At 33.3% G+C, this 18836-nt stretch overlaps 1 protein-coding gene across 1 annotated transcript; it reads left to right on the forward strand.

Annotated features, from left to right (window-relative positions):
• Positions 1 to 2506: 2506 nt before the first annotated feature.
• On the forward strand, positions 2507 to 14338 carry LOC125503882 (tetraspanin-7-like). The gene is made up of 5 exons (XM_048664971.1): positions 2507 to 2776; positions 4621 to 4809; positions 6814 to 6990; positions 12436 to 12564; positions 12831 to 14338. Exons 1-5 carry the CDS (start codon positions 2699 to 2701, stop codon positions 12984 to 12986), a joined length of 729 nt encoding a protein of 242 aa, XP_048520928.1. The 5' UTR covers positions 2507 to 2698; the 3' UTR covers positions 12987 to 14338.
• Positions 14339 to 18836: the final 4498 nt, after the last annotated feature.

The following is an 18836-nucleotide window of genomic DNA, read 5'->3' on the forward strand; positions in this document are numbered from 1 at the left end:
TTCTTCTTTTACTTTGCATAATCATCAATGTTGCGATTTAGACCTCATTAAAGTCCACAAGTATTTTTTATTTTTTTCCGAGTTGAATGCTTACTTGCACACGTTGTTAAGACTACGTTGCATTTTGATTTACGTTTAAATAGTTTAATTTATGCTTTGCTAAAATATTGACCTACATGATTGCTACATTCACAGAAATGTATAAGAAAAGATTAATTTTGATTTTCTTGAGATGGTATTCTGGCAGAAGGTCTTAGCTTATACTGAGACAGACAATTTATTACAAACGCCGCTTTGTAGTTGAAAATGGTAGACTGGGCCTGGGTAACACTGGATTTTCAGGTGCTGACTTACTAATACCAATACGGTAACTTGAACTGAATAAACTGAACTTGAATTGAATTGATAACTTGAACTGCAATTAATAAACTGAAATTTTCGCAGTAGTAACATTTATGACAAAATTTGCATTTGTTTTAACCAACATTTTAAATAAAATTTTGTTCTATTTGTTTACTCGGTTTTAAGTGCCTGAATAAAGATGCTGATAAGTCGATATTTGTAATTCAGGACTTGAAACCAAATTTTTAAGTAAAATCATTCATTACTAAGGCAGAATTTTCTTCTCTTATAGGGATGATCGGTATTTAGAGTAATCGCTAAAATAACAGTGGAACCTGAAACTGTAGTTACAGCTAGCCGATTGTCTTTGGAACCGTCTCATAAACCTGAAAAAGTGGTTCGCATCAGCACAGATCCGATGCGGCATCGTCGAGCGCTCCATCCAGTTGCAGAAGTTTCAATAACCATTTGTCAACTGAAAATATGTTGAATGTAGTTGCGCGTTCCCTTGGTGATTGTGTTTATGACTTTTCGTTTATAAGAATTACTTACTGTTCAGTATTATAAATTCATCATGAACGAGCGAAGAACTAGACTCAGTAAACAGCATCTGCAAAAACATTTATTCTTAAATGCTAATTAATTTTTAAATAAAAATTATATTTTCAAACATTTTCGCATATAAACCGTATATTTTATTTAATTACTCCAGTTTATTAGCAGTTTTTTTGTTCTTTAAGTAGTTACTTCTGAGCCATGTTTTATGTAACGGTTGCCTACGGGTAAAGGGTTTAAACATTAGCCTACGTTCAAAATTTGAGCAAAACATCTCATGAACTGTAGGAGCTAAAGAGAAATTTTGGTATCTTGTTAACCATGGACCTGAGCAAAAAACTTAAATAGAAACTCGACTTGTTTTGAGGTGCTCTACACACCCCTGCTCTGTGTCCATAAGGTTGTGAATGATCCTGTAAATCGTCACTATTGCTATCATCATTGCGCAGTTTTAATGAAAAAATTACTGAGAACATGTTCCTTTTGGAACCACATTTTGAAACCTATTACCATAGTGAAACTGAAATGTTGTAACCTGTTACAGAAAAATAACCGCTTATCACACCTCTATTCGTATTCTTATTTAAATTCGCAGTTGTCATTTTTAATATTAGATATTCTCATAATTAATTCAATCGTTTTTAATTTGCCTTATTTGCATAACTAACAGACAGGGTGATATAATTATTATTTATTTGCTTACCATACAGAGTGTTTCATCATAAAGTTCAAATATTTCAAGAGACCATTTTTTATCTTTCAAAATCTTAACTTACCCCGTTTGTAGCCCCTCATTTTATACTCGGCGCTGGGTCAACTAAACTCAACTTAAACATGAACTCGGACTACAAACCAAATCCGTCAAATTTGGACAAGTTTGCTAAAATCTAAATTTACACTTAAACTTGTTTCGAACTTCCGTTCAACTGGCATTGAATTATTGAATTAGTTTTGTGCCACCGGCTTTCAGAGTTCACGTTCACGTTCAGTTCTGTTGAACACGAGCTTATGCTTTCATCATTCAACCGGTTATTAGAGTTTTATAAACCGAAGGTTATACATATATGTAAACTCTAGCAATTTTATAAGAATTTGGTTTTCGTGGATAATGAAAGGTGGGCGTAACGTTTTCCATTTTGTAAGAACTAGTTGACATATATTTTGGTTGTGAATGAAATGAATTAAAGAAGTTGTAGGTTTTGCAAAAATCAGTACTGACATTAATATATTTCAATCAGTTATAAAGTGAACTACCTAATATTACATTTTTAAATTTGAAATTCGAATCAATTTCTATGAGAGTCTCAAATCAAAACACCTTATCGAAAGGCCGCTAATTAAAGCTATCTCAAAACATATCCGTTAAAAATGTTGCTCGTCATAATCTTAAACCAAGCTGTATGTTTTAAAAATTCTAAAATAATTAGTGTACAGTTCTACTTTTCGGAAGAACCCAATTTACACCAATATCCAGACAAAAATCTAATCTACATGACTGCATCGAGCAATCAATCAATGCTGTTAAAGAAAATAAAAATGAATGAAATTTGATTGTAAAAATAAAATCTATGCGCCACGCTTATTTCCCTGCGCGCATGAACTGCGTCGTGTAACGGTAGGGAATATCCTGAAAACATAGTCTGGATAGGGAGCGACTAGTATATCTCTTGCTACAAGGACAATTCTGCCGATAAAATTGTGATCATTTCAATTATATACTGCCGTCGAATACATCATAAGTATTGTCCCAGCACATCGCAATTAATTTCTATAGAGTTCGGCTGATCCATTATTATAAAATATGGGTAAACATTTGCAGACTGTTGCAGCCCTTGCCTGCATGAAAACCCTCCTGATGGTTTTTAACTTCATATTTTGGGTAAGTTGGTTTATTATATTACTAAATGCACATTGAACGTATAAGTGAATAAAATTGCTACTGCATATGACACAAGGACTCCGTATATGAAATTATTAAAATATGTTTAAGTGAAACATATGTTTCATTGAGACGCAGCGTTTCACCCCTATCAAACCACCCCCATCGACAACACAATATTGTGTCTTAGACCTTGCGTACATTTGTAGATTTGGTACAGTAAAAATAAATTTTAGTACCTATTGGAAATATATTTAGTGAAGCTTTGAAGCATTCTATAGAACTTTCATACGCACGTTGTACACATATGTTGCAATATTGTGATTTTGATATACATATTTTATAAAAAGTTTATATTAATTTCAATTAAATGTAGTCTAATATGTGTATGGCTCAACTTTAATTGAAATTTCAATTTATTTTGTGCTGCAGCATTTTTGAATACTTACACATAACATCTATTAAAGTCGTTTTGAAATAAATGGGACCTGCATGTCCCATACGTTAGTAAGAATTGGAAATGGATAAGAAAAAGCTTAATTGATCACATTTTTCAGAGCTGTATTCATTTTGGAATGATCTGGCATTAAATTACTCAGCTTACAGATTTATAACTATTTTGATCCAATTTAACACCACAAGTGAATTAATTATCTGCAGTAATTTGCACACTCTGCGCCACTTAGAGAGGATGAGTCGAAATTAGGTTCCATATTTTAAACTGCATGTTTTGTATCAAATATAGTGCTAAAAGTTTATATATGTCTGTATGTATGTTGATAAATGTTGATAAATCGCTAACTATTTCAGTTGCGATAAACAGGGTCTAATCTTTTTCTCTACAACATCTAGTAATTATGTGATATTCATTTAAAATTATTCGAAATTGTAGCTATTTTCAAACGGTCCTCATCTTAAGCTATGCCAAATTGTTGCTATAATTTAGAAGGAGTAATTTTGTCTAGATTGAATGTCACTTTTACCCCTCCATTCCAACATTAATTGCAACAAGAAAACTAATCACAGTTTAATCTAACATGATTTCAAATAAAACCTAGCTGAAAAAAGCTTAGTGATAATATATTATATACGTAGGTAGAGAAGTAAGCTATTATATACCGATAATTTTTGTAAATGTGCGAGGCATTCAATAGTCTTCTCGACCGAACCTTTTTTCTGTAGGTCTGTTTCGTGAGACGCGATCTTAAATTTTCTATTCATGTTTATTTAATTGCTTTTCATTAATTTAGGTTCTTCTTCCCAAATGTATTCTTTTAAAAATTAGAATTTTCAGATCTGCTCGTTGATTTTTCGAATTTACTACTTATACTGTTGAAGACTTCAGAATACAGGTGTGTCGCGAAATGCATTTGCAGGAAATATAATTTTTCTGGGCCTGTGAATTTTGATAAACGTTAGCCGCTTTGGGAATAGAAATAATGAATATCTCAACTACTTTAAGAAACGTGAAAAAAATATATACGAAAATTAACATTTATTTGAACAAAGCGTCAAATTGTAATGTATGCATTATGTTCTAGATGTACCTAAACTTTACTTTTAACGACTGAACTAAATCAAATTAAATTTTATAGATTTTCAAAAAAGTGAGTAATTTTGAGGAATAGTCAGACAGAATACTTATTCTCTCTTAATTCGTCAGCTGCAAAAATTTTCGTATCGCATTTGTAAACAGACTACAATTTTGCATTATTTTTAGAAAAATTATAAACCCAGTTGAGATGTTTTGTTCCATTGCTCATCAGCTTTACACTTTAGATAAATTAAGATGACAAATTTTCATTTATTGAATTGCCATCGGATAATATTTAAAATTATTTCAGATTTCTGGAATTGCCATTTTGGCAATTGGTATATGGATGGAAGTGGAACTTTACAAATACATGGAAATGAGTACTGAATTCAGTGGAACTGCCCCGTATGTTCTAATAGGGACCGGGTCCTTAATTTTAGTGATAGGTTCATTGGCGTGTTGTTGTACTGTTAAAGGGCAACCAGTACTGCTATATGTGGTAAGTGTTACATCCTATTTATTTCTACTGATCCTTAAAATAAAAAAAGGTACAAAACCAGCATTTTTTCAGAATACAACCTTTTACTTTAAGAACAATAGCGGATCCCCAACCAAGACAAATAAAAGTTGGTTTAGGAATTTACTTTTGCGAAAGAAAACTTAAATTAAGAATGCGGAGAACAATGAACTCTTGTCGGACCCATCTATATGAAATACAATCGCGAAACTTGCGGTGAGAGCCGCGTGATAATTGAGGATGAAGATGAAGCTACCGTTCTTCATTATAATGGGTCGTCCATGCGAGAATGATTGCATGGAACAAACCTATTAAACCATGGTAAAATATACAGAATAATTGATGCACACATTTATGTCTATCATAAATTTCATCTATTACCCAGTTCGAATAAAATATTTATTAACAAAGAACTGTGCGTATTATATCCAGTTAATGAGAAGTTACGTTACGTAAGTTAGAAGTACCGATTTGCAGTAAGGAAGAATTAAATCTTGTGCTTATTTGGGAAATTATTTCCAGTTAATTAAGATAAATCCATTCCTATATTACAAAGTTGAATTTAGTAATGATATTAATGAATACTAATCTTTAAAAAGTTTTTTGAGTTACATTACTACATATGTAAACATAACAATTATATTTTAATGCAAAAGGAGTTATGAAATATTTTGCGATAAACGGTTGTTGAAAAAAACATTTCTGAGGCCATGAGGCCTTTCTGCAAAGTCAAGACCTAATATCGCCATTCTCGTATAGATATCCTTATAATTATTTTACTGATAGCTCACGTACCACTAGGAGTAAACAGCAGATACTAACATGAACCCTCCTTCAGTCGCACGAAGAGTCTTGTTAGGGTCAGTTTCGTCTACTTTTCCAAAGTAACTTTGTGACTTGGGTATAACTTTTGATCTATCAGAGTGGGCTGGGTGGCAGTTTTTCTTTCTCTACGAAATAATTTGTGGCGTATTTAAAAATATCATGTTCTTTTTTTTGTGCACATTGTTTATACACGACTTGATTTTTTATTTAATTGAAAGCATTTCTTTGACTCTAAGCTTCATGACACTCTATATGTAATCATATTATGATTTGCATGTTTGAGTTGCGTTTGAATTCATTTTACCAGATAATTTTCCTAAAAGATGAAGACTGACAGACCATGAGTAGCAAAAAGGTTTAAAAATGTATATCTATTTTAAAAAATATGTTAACATTTTCTAGAACATTTGCATTGTTTTACCAAGTAAAGTAAAACGTCAGACGTCAATAGTAGATACAACGGTAGAATTAGGTATACTTCTTGGACCTTGGATAAAAATAACTTTCCTATCAACTAAAACTAAGTAAAGCTTATGCTCAAATACTTAGTTCATTCATTCAACCCGGCACATTGAATTATTATTATTGAAGTCCATCGTGAAGTTTTAGCTGCAACACAAACCCTAGATTTTGAAAATTGGTTTAAGAAAAACAAATATGATTGCATTTCATGACCACTTTGAAAATGAACGAGGCGAGCGAAAAATTAAAAAACGATTTTTGAGATGTGAAGTACACCTTAATCTTGTTATGTTGAATTACAAAAAATCGCTTTTTGTCCAACTGGTAACACACCTGGAAACTTTCAGCAATTTTGCATTGTTTCATTTCTCGCCCTGTATAAACTTTGTCTGCCGCACTATTGTTTCGCTAAACCCCGCACTAACCGAAAAATAATTGTAACAGAAATTGCGCTCTCAGCAGTTAGAATTTATTCAGTTCCAAAATTAGTCTAAATTTGTTAGTGTAACGTTGATTTTGTTGAGTAGTTTAGTTGACGATATTTATTTCTAAGAATGAGGATTCTTTAACAAAATGAAACGAAAAATGTCTACAAAACAGTACTACTATATCTAATCAATTGGTATCAGACATATAACCAATCAATTTATCATATTTACTTGCAATACTGTACAATTTACTCTTGAACTTTGTTTTTAGTACGGAGCCTTTTTAGCCATCGTTTTTGTTCTGGAACTGGGTGCTGGCATATCCATATTCGCATACCGTTCGAAGTTGACTGAAGGCTTCGACAAAGGACTTACTCGTGTTATGGTGAATTATCATAACGACAGTAACTCCCAAGTCTCTTCTGATTTGGATCTAGTTCAGGAAACGGTAAGATGGATATATGTATATAAAATAATTACTATTTTGTCTTCTCATTTAATCGACAATTTATATGAAAAATTGTAAAATTGTCAAGCCAATCCTCAAGTATCGTTTTTAGGGTTTAAAGACAACGTAGTTATATTTTATTGTTTCATTGTTTTCAATCTGTTGTGTGGAATTTAGGTATATCAAAAGAACCCGACTCCCAATATTGCGTTACTCTAGCCACATTTCTGATTGCAGTATTGACCCTTGTTTCCTAATTTTGCCAAATAATTAATATTAAAAAAAATCTCACATTCTGCAAATTTCTAAACTCAAGCATGCAGGTGTGTACCTTCACACAAAAATAATAAAACATTTGACATTGTAAATTATGAATATTTAAATTGGGTATAATTATTTTCATTTAATCGAAACGATAAATATTTTTTTTACAATACATTACAACCTTATTATAGGATATATGAATGCAAATCTTATATAAAGCGGAATGGACCCATTTTCAAAAAGAGTAAACAGAAGCGCTGGACGTGGGTAACCCCTGATGGAATTTACACAAATGAAATCGATTATGTGATTACTGACAGAACAATATTGTGCAATATATCAACGTACTGAATCAACTTTCATCCAGTCCTGTCCATCTATAGAATTGTAAGAGCAAGAGTGACTATCAATGTAAAACTAGAGAGGGCAAATATGATCATAAAGCGAGCACCTTCTCGGTCTTTTCAAAGTGGTCTGATCTTAAAGACTGGTGAATACCAGAAAGACATAGACCTTAAACTTGAGAACTATGGGTTTACGAGAAATGGGGAAGTAAATATCGAAGCAGCGAATAGAGAAAATAACAAAATGTTAAAAGACGCATAAAAACGGTGGTGCTCCAAAAATAAGAAGCGAAAGAATAATCTTAGTGAAAACACAAAGGGTCTTATGAAACAGAGAAGGGAACTAAATTTCAAACATACCTCGAATGCAGACCAAAGAGCAATAAAAGTTTGAAGGTGATTCGAAGAAACGTTGCCTCTGGTACGAAGAACATCTGTTAGCTGGAGAAAGTGCAGGCTGTACCATCTCAAATAAGGATAAAATTTTAAAGTTGGTTGAGGACTTTTATACAGAGCTATACAAAAAAAATTTACAAAATTCGGCTGATAAGTTGCCTCATGTACAAAACCAAGGTTCAGAGAATATTGTGTTACCGTGTTAACTGATGTTACCCAGGATGAGATAAAAGCGTCGCTGAAAGAAATGAAGGACAATAAAGCCCCAGGCGAAGATAAAATTGTTATTCAGTTTACTACGGCAGGAGGAAACATATTGCTTAAAAACATATGCAGGATTTTCAATGAATATCTTCTGAAGGGGCTAACACCTTCCCAGCAGGATACCTGCTATAATAATCATAATGCACAAAAAGGAGACATCGCATAGCTAGACGACTATAGACCGATGAGCTTATTGTCACATGTCTACAAACTCTTTATGAAGATTATAGCCAAGCGTCTGATATCTAAATTAGATTTATACCGGCCTCGTAAATAGGCGCGATTTAGAACAGGCTATGAAAGGAACGACCACCTTCACACCATTAAGGCTTCAATAGAAAAATGCATTGGGTATAACAAGCCACTTGCCCTGGTATTCATAGATTTTGAAAAGGTTTTGGACCACGTAAATCATTCATTCACCAACAAACTTTCGTTGGTTCGTAAAACAACAGGTTCGCTGATGACATTGTCAGAACTTCCGACAGTATTGACCAGACACAGACTATGTTGGATAGCCTTTATGAAGCGTGTGAAGAAGCCGGTTTAAAAATAAATTTTACCAAAGCGCAATGTATGACCAACTTTGTCATGAGCGAGAATTCTCAGTTGATGGTAGGAGTATTGAACAGATAATCAAACCTGCGAGCTGATCAGCAGAATGGGCTTGGCGTCGGTGGCATTTGGAAAGTCTAAGGATGTTTTCAAATGTCTCACAACGAAAACGTACAATCAGTGTATACTTCACTATTAACCTATCGGGCAGAAACGTTAACTCTTAAAAAAAAAACGTTTTTTTGAACGGTGTGAGTTTCTAAGACTAGCGCATATATCGCAATGCACTCCTTGCTTAAATGACATGCGCAAGTGAGTTTGAGGCTACGTCAATCAAAACAAACTTCTATTTCATATAAGCCTTGTTCTATCTTCTATTCAGACAATGTCTTTCATCTTTGAAAAGAAACGTGCTTTTGAGATTTCATATTAAAACTTCAGTAATACATATTTCCTAAACATAGTTACTTAGTGTTTTGTTACTAAATTTTGCGACAATACGATTTAATTGATTATAACGACTATTATTATTCAATATTACGACACAAAAAGTGTCTATAAAAACATAAAATTGAAAACAAACAGACAAATAAAGGCCATATACTGCAATGATTCGTTTCTATTTACAAATCCTTGTCCATGATAGTTCCATAAGTAAGTTTGAAGAAATTCAAATAATGATATTTTATCATAGCTCCCTATTCATATTGAGGGGCCTTCATAAATTACGTAAGGTATTTTTTGATCAGTCCCGACTCCCATACCCAGTTAATATACCTTGTTAATACCTAACTTGCGCATGTCCTTTAAGCAAGGAGTACATTGCGATATATGCGCTAGTGTTTCTAAGAGATATATGGAGCGGTCAATGCTGGGACTCTTTGAGAGACAGGATACCCACTATGACAATACGGCACACGATGGGTGTTACTGATGTCACAGAGAGAGTTGCAACCTTGAAGTGGAACTAGGCTGGCCATTTGGCACGAACAACCGATGGAAGATGGTCAAAGCATATTCTGGAGTGGAGACCAATTCGAAACGAAGCCCATAGAAATAGAGGCACACCACCAACAAGATGGACGGATGCTATAAGGAGAATTGAGTGAAAATTTTTCTTTCAAAACGCCTAAGTTTTTCTTTATTAGGCTTAGTCATTGTCCATGTCTTACATCCATAAGCGATTATGGGTCTTATAATGCGTTTATAGACTCTCACCTTTGAAATTTTTGAGATGCTTTTGGACTTGAAAAAGTTGTTTAGAGAGAAGAGACTACGATTTGCGGCTTGAATTATGCCGCTTAGAGCCTCTGTGACATCGTTATCGGCTGTACTTGTAGCTCGTAGATATTTGAGACGCTCCACTCGTTCAAAACTATACGTGTCCATTGTTACATTCTGTCCTATTCGATCTCTGCGCCCCTGTATGTAGTATATAGTATACCATGTATATTTAGTTTTTTCTTCGTTAATATTGAGTCCTTCTTCTCTTGTAGCCTTTCCCCTGTGAGACTTAGCGTGGTGAGGATTCTCCAATAATGTAAATGTCATCTGTATATGCTAGCAATAATTTCGGGCCTCGCGCAGTAAGGAGTTCTGTTTTAATCTCTGCTCCTCGTAGCTTTTTCTTGGCTGATATTAAAGTATAGGCCACGAAGCATCTCACTCTTTTAGTCCACTACGTATCTTCAAGCCATCTGAGAGCCTGTTATTTATTCGCACTCTGGGTTTTCGGTCTTCCATACATGCCTTCTTCATCTGAATGAGTTTTTTTGGGATTGCTAATTCGGCCATTGCATTCCATAGTTGATCTTTCAATGCTGTCGTATGCTTACCGAAATTATATAAATAGATTATGGACAGTACTGTTGAACCCCCATCCTTTCTCTAGCAATTGACCGAGTATAAAAAGTTGGTCAATAGTAGATCTAAATTTCCTGAATCCTGCCTTTCCTTATTCCCCCAAGACGCCCTCTTAGTATGGAGTCAGTCTAACCAGAACAATATTGGCCAGGACTTTGTAGGCCGTATTGATGAGTGAGATTCCACTGTAGTTTGACTACTTTGACTTGTCACTTTTTTGTGGATTGGTTTTATGATGCTTTCTTGCCTCTTTGTTGGCGTTCCTCGCATTCCTTATCAAAATAATTAGTTGGTGTAATTGTCTGTATATGGACTCCGTACTTTAGTAGTTCTGATGGTATGATATCCGATCCACGAGCCTTTGAGTTTCTAAATTTTTTTGCTACCTTTCGAAATTAGTCTATGGATGGTTCTTCTACAGGTAGATCTGCTGTGTGGTATGCGTTTTCAGTGTGTTTTTCATCGGGTTCTATATTTAGTAGATTTTTGAAGAGTTTTTCCATGTTTCCAACTGTTTGTGTTCGTTGATTATTATGACACCATTAGCGCTTTTCAACATCTGGACCGACCTGGGCTGATATCCTCGTTTTCCAATTTTAATTGCCGCATAAAATTCCTTAGAAGCGGGTTTAGACCTGTTTCTTTCGACTCATTCGAGTTTATATTCTTGTTTTTGTCTTTTTATGAACTTACCGGTTTCTTTACGACAGTTGGCATATTTTTCATGGTTTTGAGGTGCATCGTGCTGAATCTTAGCGTTTCTAAAAGTCTTTCTTTATTGCAATTTTCGTTGACACTCTTCATTAAACCATGATTTAGTCGGATTTTTTGGTTGTCCCGATGGTTTTTTCTGCCTCCTTTTTTTCGTTTTTTCAATATAGTTCCTCAAACTTTTAACATCCAATGTGGGATTTTCATTCTCAATGAGTTTCTGTTCCAGTTCTTGTTCGTATTTTTGTTGTTCTTCTGGATTCCCTATAATCAATTTTGTGGTTTGGTTAGTTTTTTTTGTTTTTCTTACTCGATGTTCTGATTTCGAATTTGACTTTTACCAGAAAAAGATCCGTCTACTCCTCAAAGGCTTTTTACATCTGGGACACTGTTTCAATGCCTGGCGTTCACAAAAAGATGGTCAATCTGGTTATGGGTCACATGGTCGTTAGATACTCATATTTGTTTATGAATGTCCTTGTGAGGAAATATTGTGGTTTTCATCAGCATGTTGCTAGCTGATGCTAATTTTATTAGTCTGTGTCCGTTGTCATTGGACATATTACGGAGGCTATTTTGACCTATTGTGGGCATTAAAGTTGGTTCTTTGCCCATTTTTCCGTTGAAATCCGCACATAGTACTATCATATCCTATTTGGGCAGGCTTTCTACTGTGCGTTCAAGCAAGTCGCAGAACGAGTCCTTAGTGCCTTCCTCCTTGTCTTCTGTAAGAGCGTATAATAATAAGGATATCTTATACCAATATGCCCTTATTTGTATGTAGCAGAGCCTATCACTTATGAGTTCAAAGCGCAGCGTTCAAACACTTTTTATAAGATGCTCTTTTATGACGAAACCAGTTCCATACTCATGCCGCCCATCCTGATTTCCACGAAAAAATATCAGATTTACTCATTTTTAGGCTTCCCCTGTCATGCCATCTAACCTCTTGTACCGTTCAAAATAGACTTCCCGATTTATCAATTTAGTAAATATCAGGAAAACATTGTATGTGCAATACGGGTTTAACCGAATACTTTTCTTGCAGTTGAAATGCTGCGGTAACCATAATGCAAGCGATTGGCTAAATCTTCCTCACAGGATGCCCATTCCATCTTCTTGCTGCATTCAGGATGGATGTAGAACTGAAGAGAAGTATCATGAAATATACACGCAGGTAACGCATCCAGCCAACAGACTTTATAGAATTTTTCAGTAAACCAGAAAGGTGTTGTGATATTATATAATTTTAAAATTGCAAAAATCAAAATCCAATTTGGTATCAAATTCTTGTAATTTATATTTAAAACATTCAACTCTTAATAAAAAGTGAGTTTGGCCTTTGAAAGACATTCTCGAATTTGCAGGATACAATCGATAAAAAGAAACATTTTGGACCCAATAAATAATAAATGAATGTTAACGGTAAACTTTTTGTTTAAGGGTTGCTATGAAAAAGTAATCGACTTTTTGAATAAAAACTTCAAAGTTGTTGCTGGCGCCGCTATAGGAATCGCCTTCTTCCCGTTAGTAGGAGTAATTTTATCCTGCTGCCTAGCAAGTGTTATAAACAAAACTAAATATGAACCAATGGCTTAAGACTTCAATTCACTACAATAACGCACACAAAGGACAAGCCAGACAACGTAAAACATCAAAATATTACTTTTCAACGATTAGACTAATATTCAAGTACTTTATACATATGTATTTTATAAGTACACTTTGCAAACTTTTTTTGTTCCATTTGTTACATTTTTTCATTTATTGCAACATTTTTTTAAATGAAATATGTCGTGCCCACATACATTTTAATAAAGTCATTTTAGGTTGAAAATAACATAACTAAATAAGTATATCCTTCACGATGTTAAAAACACCGCTAGTATAAAATTTATAAATTAAGTCAAGACTTAAGCTATTATGCTTTCTTTGTTCTAAATATACGTAACTATTATTTTCTAATTTTGAAGTAAATTTATGGCGTTAGCATATTTATCAATTTTTTATTAGTAAAGGATATATATTACCAAATAATACAAATTATTCATTATAATTATTACTTTGCTTTAATTCAATACTGGACATATAAATAGAAGAGCATACAAATCATTTTTTACGCAGGTCTTTGTTTGTGTTTATTAAATAATGTTGTTATTTCGAATTGCCTTATTAGTACATCTACTCTATAGTGCAAAGCTGCATAATTTTGAATCCACTTTAATGGCTTTGATGAATTTAACCTTTATTATAATCCATACATCTCAATTTATTTTCAGCCTTTCAGTTGTTAACTTTTAAGCCCTTCAAACCCCGTCATTTCGGCACGTCTGAATCCCCATTTATGTCCTGCTTCCATTCCTTTATTATCCATCGGGGATAACTCCATTTCATGGTATTAAAACAAAAGCATTTGCATTCACTGTGTTTAAAAAATACAAGTACCTACTTGATAGTTAAAATTATAGTTTCCATTCTTATTGCTATTTAGATTAGATTCTAACTAATTTTACCTATAATTTGTTTTCTTAATAGTATTATTTTTTGCTGACTGACATTTTTAAGTTGTTTAGATCTTTTCTAGACTCCACTCAATTAAAGCTTTCTAGAAACAGATATATTTTCTAACTCGTTTGCTCATCACTGAAACCTAAGGTATTTTTGACCGCAGAGTGAGAGTTACATAATGTCCTAAAAAACTATATTTTTGAAGTTTTAAACTGTATATACCTATGTAAGGAAATATTTACTAAATATGGAATGCCAATTTAACGTAATTTCTAATATTATCAACATGTGAAGAGCATTCCATATTTTTATATAAGTATATAATATACTAATTTGCACAAAAATATATTATACATTATATGCACTTTACTAATTCCTATATTTCAATGTATATCTTAAGCCTCTGTATCTTTATATTAGTAATAAAATAAACCATTGTAAAATCTTGCATTTTTATTGAAATATTCCGTATCACAAGCACAGACAATCTCAGGTGAATGAGCTGTGTTCACAAGTATTATAATATTACAAGTTTAGAGACATTATTAGTTTAAATCTCTGCTTCAGTAAGTCTAGTCAAAGAGGCCTCAGGGTGATAAAGGGGATCGAAAATAATATACAAGAAAGATAATCAAAAAATAATGTATGATATATTAAGTTTTGATGGATTTTAATAATGACTCATTTAATAATAAAAATAATTCGCCTAATTCATAACAGACCATGGATGAAATAAGTAAAAGCCTTTGTAATGCTAACAATTCGATTGAAACGTGTTTCTGTCGGCCCTTTAAAGTACGATATTTTCCCCATTTCTTGTTCAAAAAATAGTTTTTGAAAATTTAGATCATTGCTCAAAAAGCGCTATCTAATTGGAACAATCATTTACAAATAAACAAATTTACTTTAAAATCAAGCTTCTGTCGTAAAGTGCGTGTTCTGTTTAGCTCTAATTGTATTCTCGAGATTATAGCACTATTAAAAACCAGTTTTAAGCGCTGATGAAGCTGAAAATGCATAATAATGATGAAGATATTCTAAGATATATGAGATATCCTAAGCCTGAATAAAGTCTCAACCAGTTGCTAAAATTTGAAAGTCTTTATCAATTTCCAATACATAAATGCAATATATTTAGTTGAGAACGAAGTTTGTCAAAAATTATTAAAATTTTACAGATTTTTCATTCCGAGGTTTTAAGGATAAATCTTAAATTTAAACTACTCCAGTAAATCTTCAATAAGCTTTCAAACTTAATCTATCAACTTTCAGCGGCTTAAAAGTCTGCCATCTTTAAGTTTCGTATCAGAACTGTAATAAAAAAATTTCACACAACTAAAAAATACATTTTAAAAATGTATATAGGGCGCTTCCGAACAGATACTTACAGGTTGCTAGATGGGTAACATTGTGTTGAGTTGCTCTTTTGAGTTGATGCCGTTCTGTGAGTTGGTGAGTTATATCTCATCGGGCCTCACTGCCCTCACACACGTAATCTGTGCCACAACAAGAATGACATTGACTCTTTGGTTAAGAGTGGTATTTATGGATTGAATTGCGCCACCGGTAATGTTTCCTATTTTGGAAAACGGTAAGGAGGGTGAGTGTCCGAGTTAAGGAGCATCTGAAGTGCCCTGACAAGTCTAATTTCTGGTATCATTTGTCTTTCTCTGGTCACGGCTTTGTACCTGATGACAATGCCAGAATTTTGCATAGCGTTTTTGGCTCATCCTTTAGACTGAAGTTGCTGGAGAAATTGGAGATTCATAGGGAGGCAGCGAAGGGTGATTCGAAGTGCACCAACACACAAGTCAACCTAAATTGTAATTTTTCTCCAATTTTTAAATGATTGTACGGATTTCACTCTGTAACTATCCCAAGAGTCATCACTTAATTGGTTTTTCAGATTGTATTTCAGTTAAATGGTCGGGATGTTATAAGACTGTCATTGTTTTACTTTCACTTTTGAGCATACTATTTGTCCCCTTTCTCTTTACAAGACCTTTTGGTTTTGATCTTGGGACTTCAATTAATGTTTTGGATTGCCTGTGACTACAATTTTATTGATTAATTTGAAACTTGCGTTTTTAAAAACACTTTTATTTCAAAATTAATACAATTTTTATAATATGGATTTTAAATGTATGTGACCGAACCTAACCGATCTGACTATCTTTAAGCTGTTCAGTAAACGGACTTAACCATAGACTTTAAGCTGAATTCTCGTTTCTGCTGTGGGTACTTTTATAGTGAAATCATGCTGATCATAGCAGAAACGATACCACGTCTTATTTTAAATGTTTAGTCGGCGTAAGTGGCCAGATAATTCTACCCAGGCCAGTCGCCGAACCCTCTCGTTGCCCTTCAWAACTTCATTTTGTTTTCTCGTAAGTYTGTCATATACAATTTTAGCCTTTTAGACCATTTTGACCATTTCTAACCACTGTTTTAGCATGTTCGGCTCGGTGCTCTTGGGGATGTTCGCTTTGTAATTTGACGAGTAAGTTTTATTTTCTTTAACTTTGTTTTATCTGATTCTATAGCAGTGTATTCTATATTCATGTGTTTTCTAATTATCGGACAATCCGATAGCTATAATTCCATTGCAATGAACAAACTCAAATTTGAAATAAATATATTTATCACTTTTTAAGCAGATATGTTCAATATTAATTTATTAAAATTTTGTGTTCAAAAATTCAACAGATTTTAAAGAAAGTTTATGGTAAATTGTATTAATTTTTATGATTAACTATTTTTTTGTCAAAATGGACTTTCACGACTTTCAAAGAAAATCGCCCATATCGTATCCAAGATTTCCAAAACCCTTCTAGGAATATGAAAAACTCATGCATCTAAATTCGGTTTTCTTTCGTCTTGGGAGACCGTGGGTGGTTTGTATTAAACATCCGGACAATAAATTGCATAATTTCACGCTGATGAGATTTATAGGTATAAATCTCAGTAGTGTGTGTAACATATGATAGTAGAGAATAGACCGAMCCTGTAGAAATGTGACTTGGCCTGTTCGGTAACCTTACGTCTTACCGAAATTCCTTWAAAAACTCGTAARTTATAAATTAACCTGCCTAAAATAAATCAACCTATTCACACTCGATCAGAAACAAATAAGTKGTGTCCAACAGTCCACAGTTCTACACACAATACGAATTGCATGGAATTGGATTTCGATGAAATTCTATTTATATATCTAYGTCATATTGGCATCGTGCTAATAAACATGCATTACTCTGTTATKAATAAAGTATTAAATTAGTTCATATTAACTAGAAACCTGTATTTTCAAAAGAATATAAGTTTGTAGTTTGTGACTSACCCACATTGCATTAGATAGCGCGCACTATTCAATGAATKAATTCATTCGAATTATTTTATTCGATAGTTGCAAAYATTCGATAGTCSAATTCATTCGATAATGCCCATCACTAGTTCAATCGCTTTTTCCGAAAATTTGGATGATTTAATAGGTGTCGGAAATCGTTGATATAACATAATTTTCATTTGCGTTTTTTTCGTGCTGAAAAAACTATTTTGCAACATGTGTAGACATCATTGCCTGTGCTTCAATTTGTACGAACACTGCATTCTTTTTAAGATTTGCTATTCGAAATTCGGGTATTAACAGAACCGATAGCGAATCGAGGTAAAGAGGAATTAATCAGTAGGTCAGTATTTTGAGACGAACTTTTAACGAACTAGTTTTGGTTATCGGGAATCATATGATGGCTACGTGTGGTCTTCGGGAACTTGCGATCCGAAATCTGCAATTTTGAATAAGATTGAAAAAGTGTTATTTAAGGTGGTACTCACAAAAATAAATAATATTAGAAACAGTCCCCCATTGGCTTTCATCAATTTTCCCGCATCAATTAATTGATAACTTGAACTGCAATTAATAAAGACCTATCGAGCTAAATAACCTTATCGAAAGTCTGCTAATTAAAGCTATCTCAAAACTTATTCGTTAAAAATGTTAAATCTCTTGCTACTCGGACAATTCCGCTGATACAATTGTGATAATTCCAATTATATACTGCCGTCGAATACATCATAATAAGCATTGTCCCAGCACATCGCAATTCATTTCTATAGAGTTCGGTTGATCAATTATTAGAGAATATGGGTAAACATTTGCAGATTGTTGCAGGCCTTCCCCGCATTAAAACCCTCCTGATGGTTTTTAACTTTATATTTTGGGTAAGTTGGCTTATTAGATTACTAAATGCACATTGAACGTATAAGTGATTAAAATTTCTACTGTATATGACGGAAAATATGTTTAACTGAAACATATATGTTATTGAGACGCAGCGTTTCACCCCTATAAAGACCACATAGACACCACTACCATAGACGACACAATATCGTGTCAGTTTTATTAGACCTTGTGTACATTTATAGTTTTGGTATAGTAAAAATAAATTTTAGTACCTATTGGAAATATATTTAGTGAAGTTTTGAAGCATTCTATAGAACTTTTATACGCACGTTGTATACATATGTTGCAATTTTATGATATTTTTAAACACATATTTCATAAAAAGTATATATTTATTTCAATTAAATATATGACTTAACTTAAACTAAAATTTCAATTTATTTTGTGTGACAGCATTTTTGAATACCTTCACGTAGCATCTACTAAAGCCGTTTTGAAATAAATGGGACATGCAGCGATACTAAGAATTTGAAATGGACCAGAAAAAGCGAAATTGAGCACATTTTTTAAAGCTCTATTGGTTTTGGAATGATCTGGCATGAAATTCGATGCCTCAGTTTGACACAGGTGCTAAACTTTTCTTTTCAAAATAACTRATTTGCCCACTCAACGTTGTTCTGCGCAGCTTAGAGTGGATGAGTCAAAATTAGATTTCATATTTTAAACTTCATGTTTCGTAATCAAATATTGCGGTTCCTATT

The sequence above is a fragment of the Dendroctonus ponderosae genome, unplaced genomic scaffold, assembly GCF_020466585.1.
Source record: "Dendroctonus ponderosae isolate FM_Combo_2020 unplaced genomic scaffold, Dpon_F_20191213v2 Dpon_F_20191213_3, whole genome shotgun sequence".
NCBI classification, from domain to species: domain Eukaryota; kingdom Metazoa; phylum Arthropoda; class Insecta; order Coleoptera; family Curculionidae; genus Dendroctonus; species Dendroctonus ponderosae.

Bases quoted from the DNA above. Each gene is read 5' to 3' on its own strand.
- LOC125503882 (XM_048664971.1), top strand. From the start codon at position 2,699: ATGGGTAAACATTTGCAGACTGTTGCAGCCCTTGCCTGCATGAAAACC. The intron at 2,777-4,620 runs GTAAGTTGGTTT...AAATTATTTCAG, and splicing joins TTTTTAACTTCATATTTTGG to ATTTCTGGAATTGCCATTTT. The intron at 4,810-6,813 runs GTAAGTGTTACA...CTTTGTTTTTAG, and splicing joins AACCAGTACTGCTATATGTG to TACGGAGCCTTTTTAGCCAT.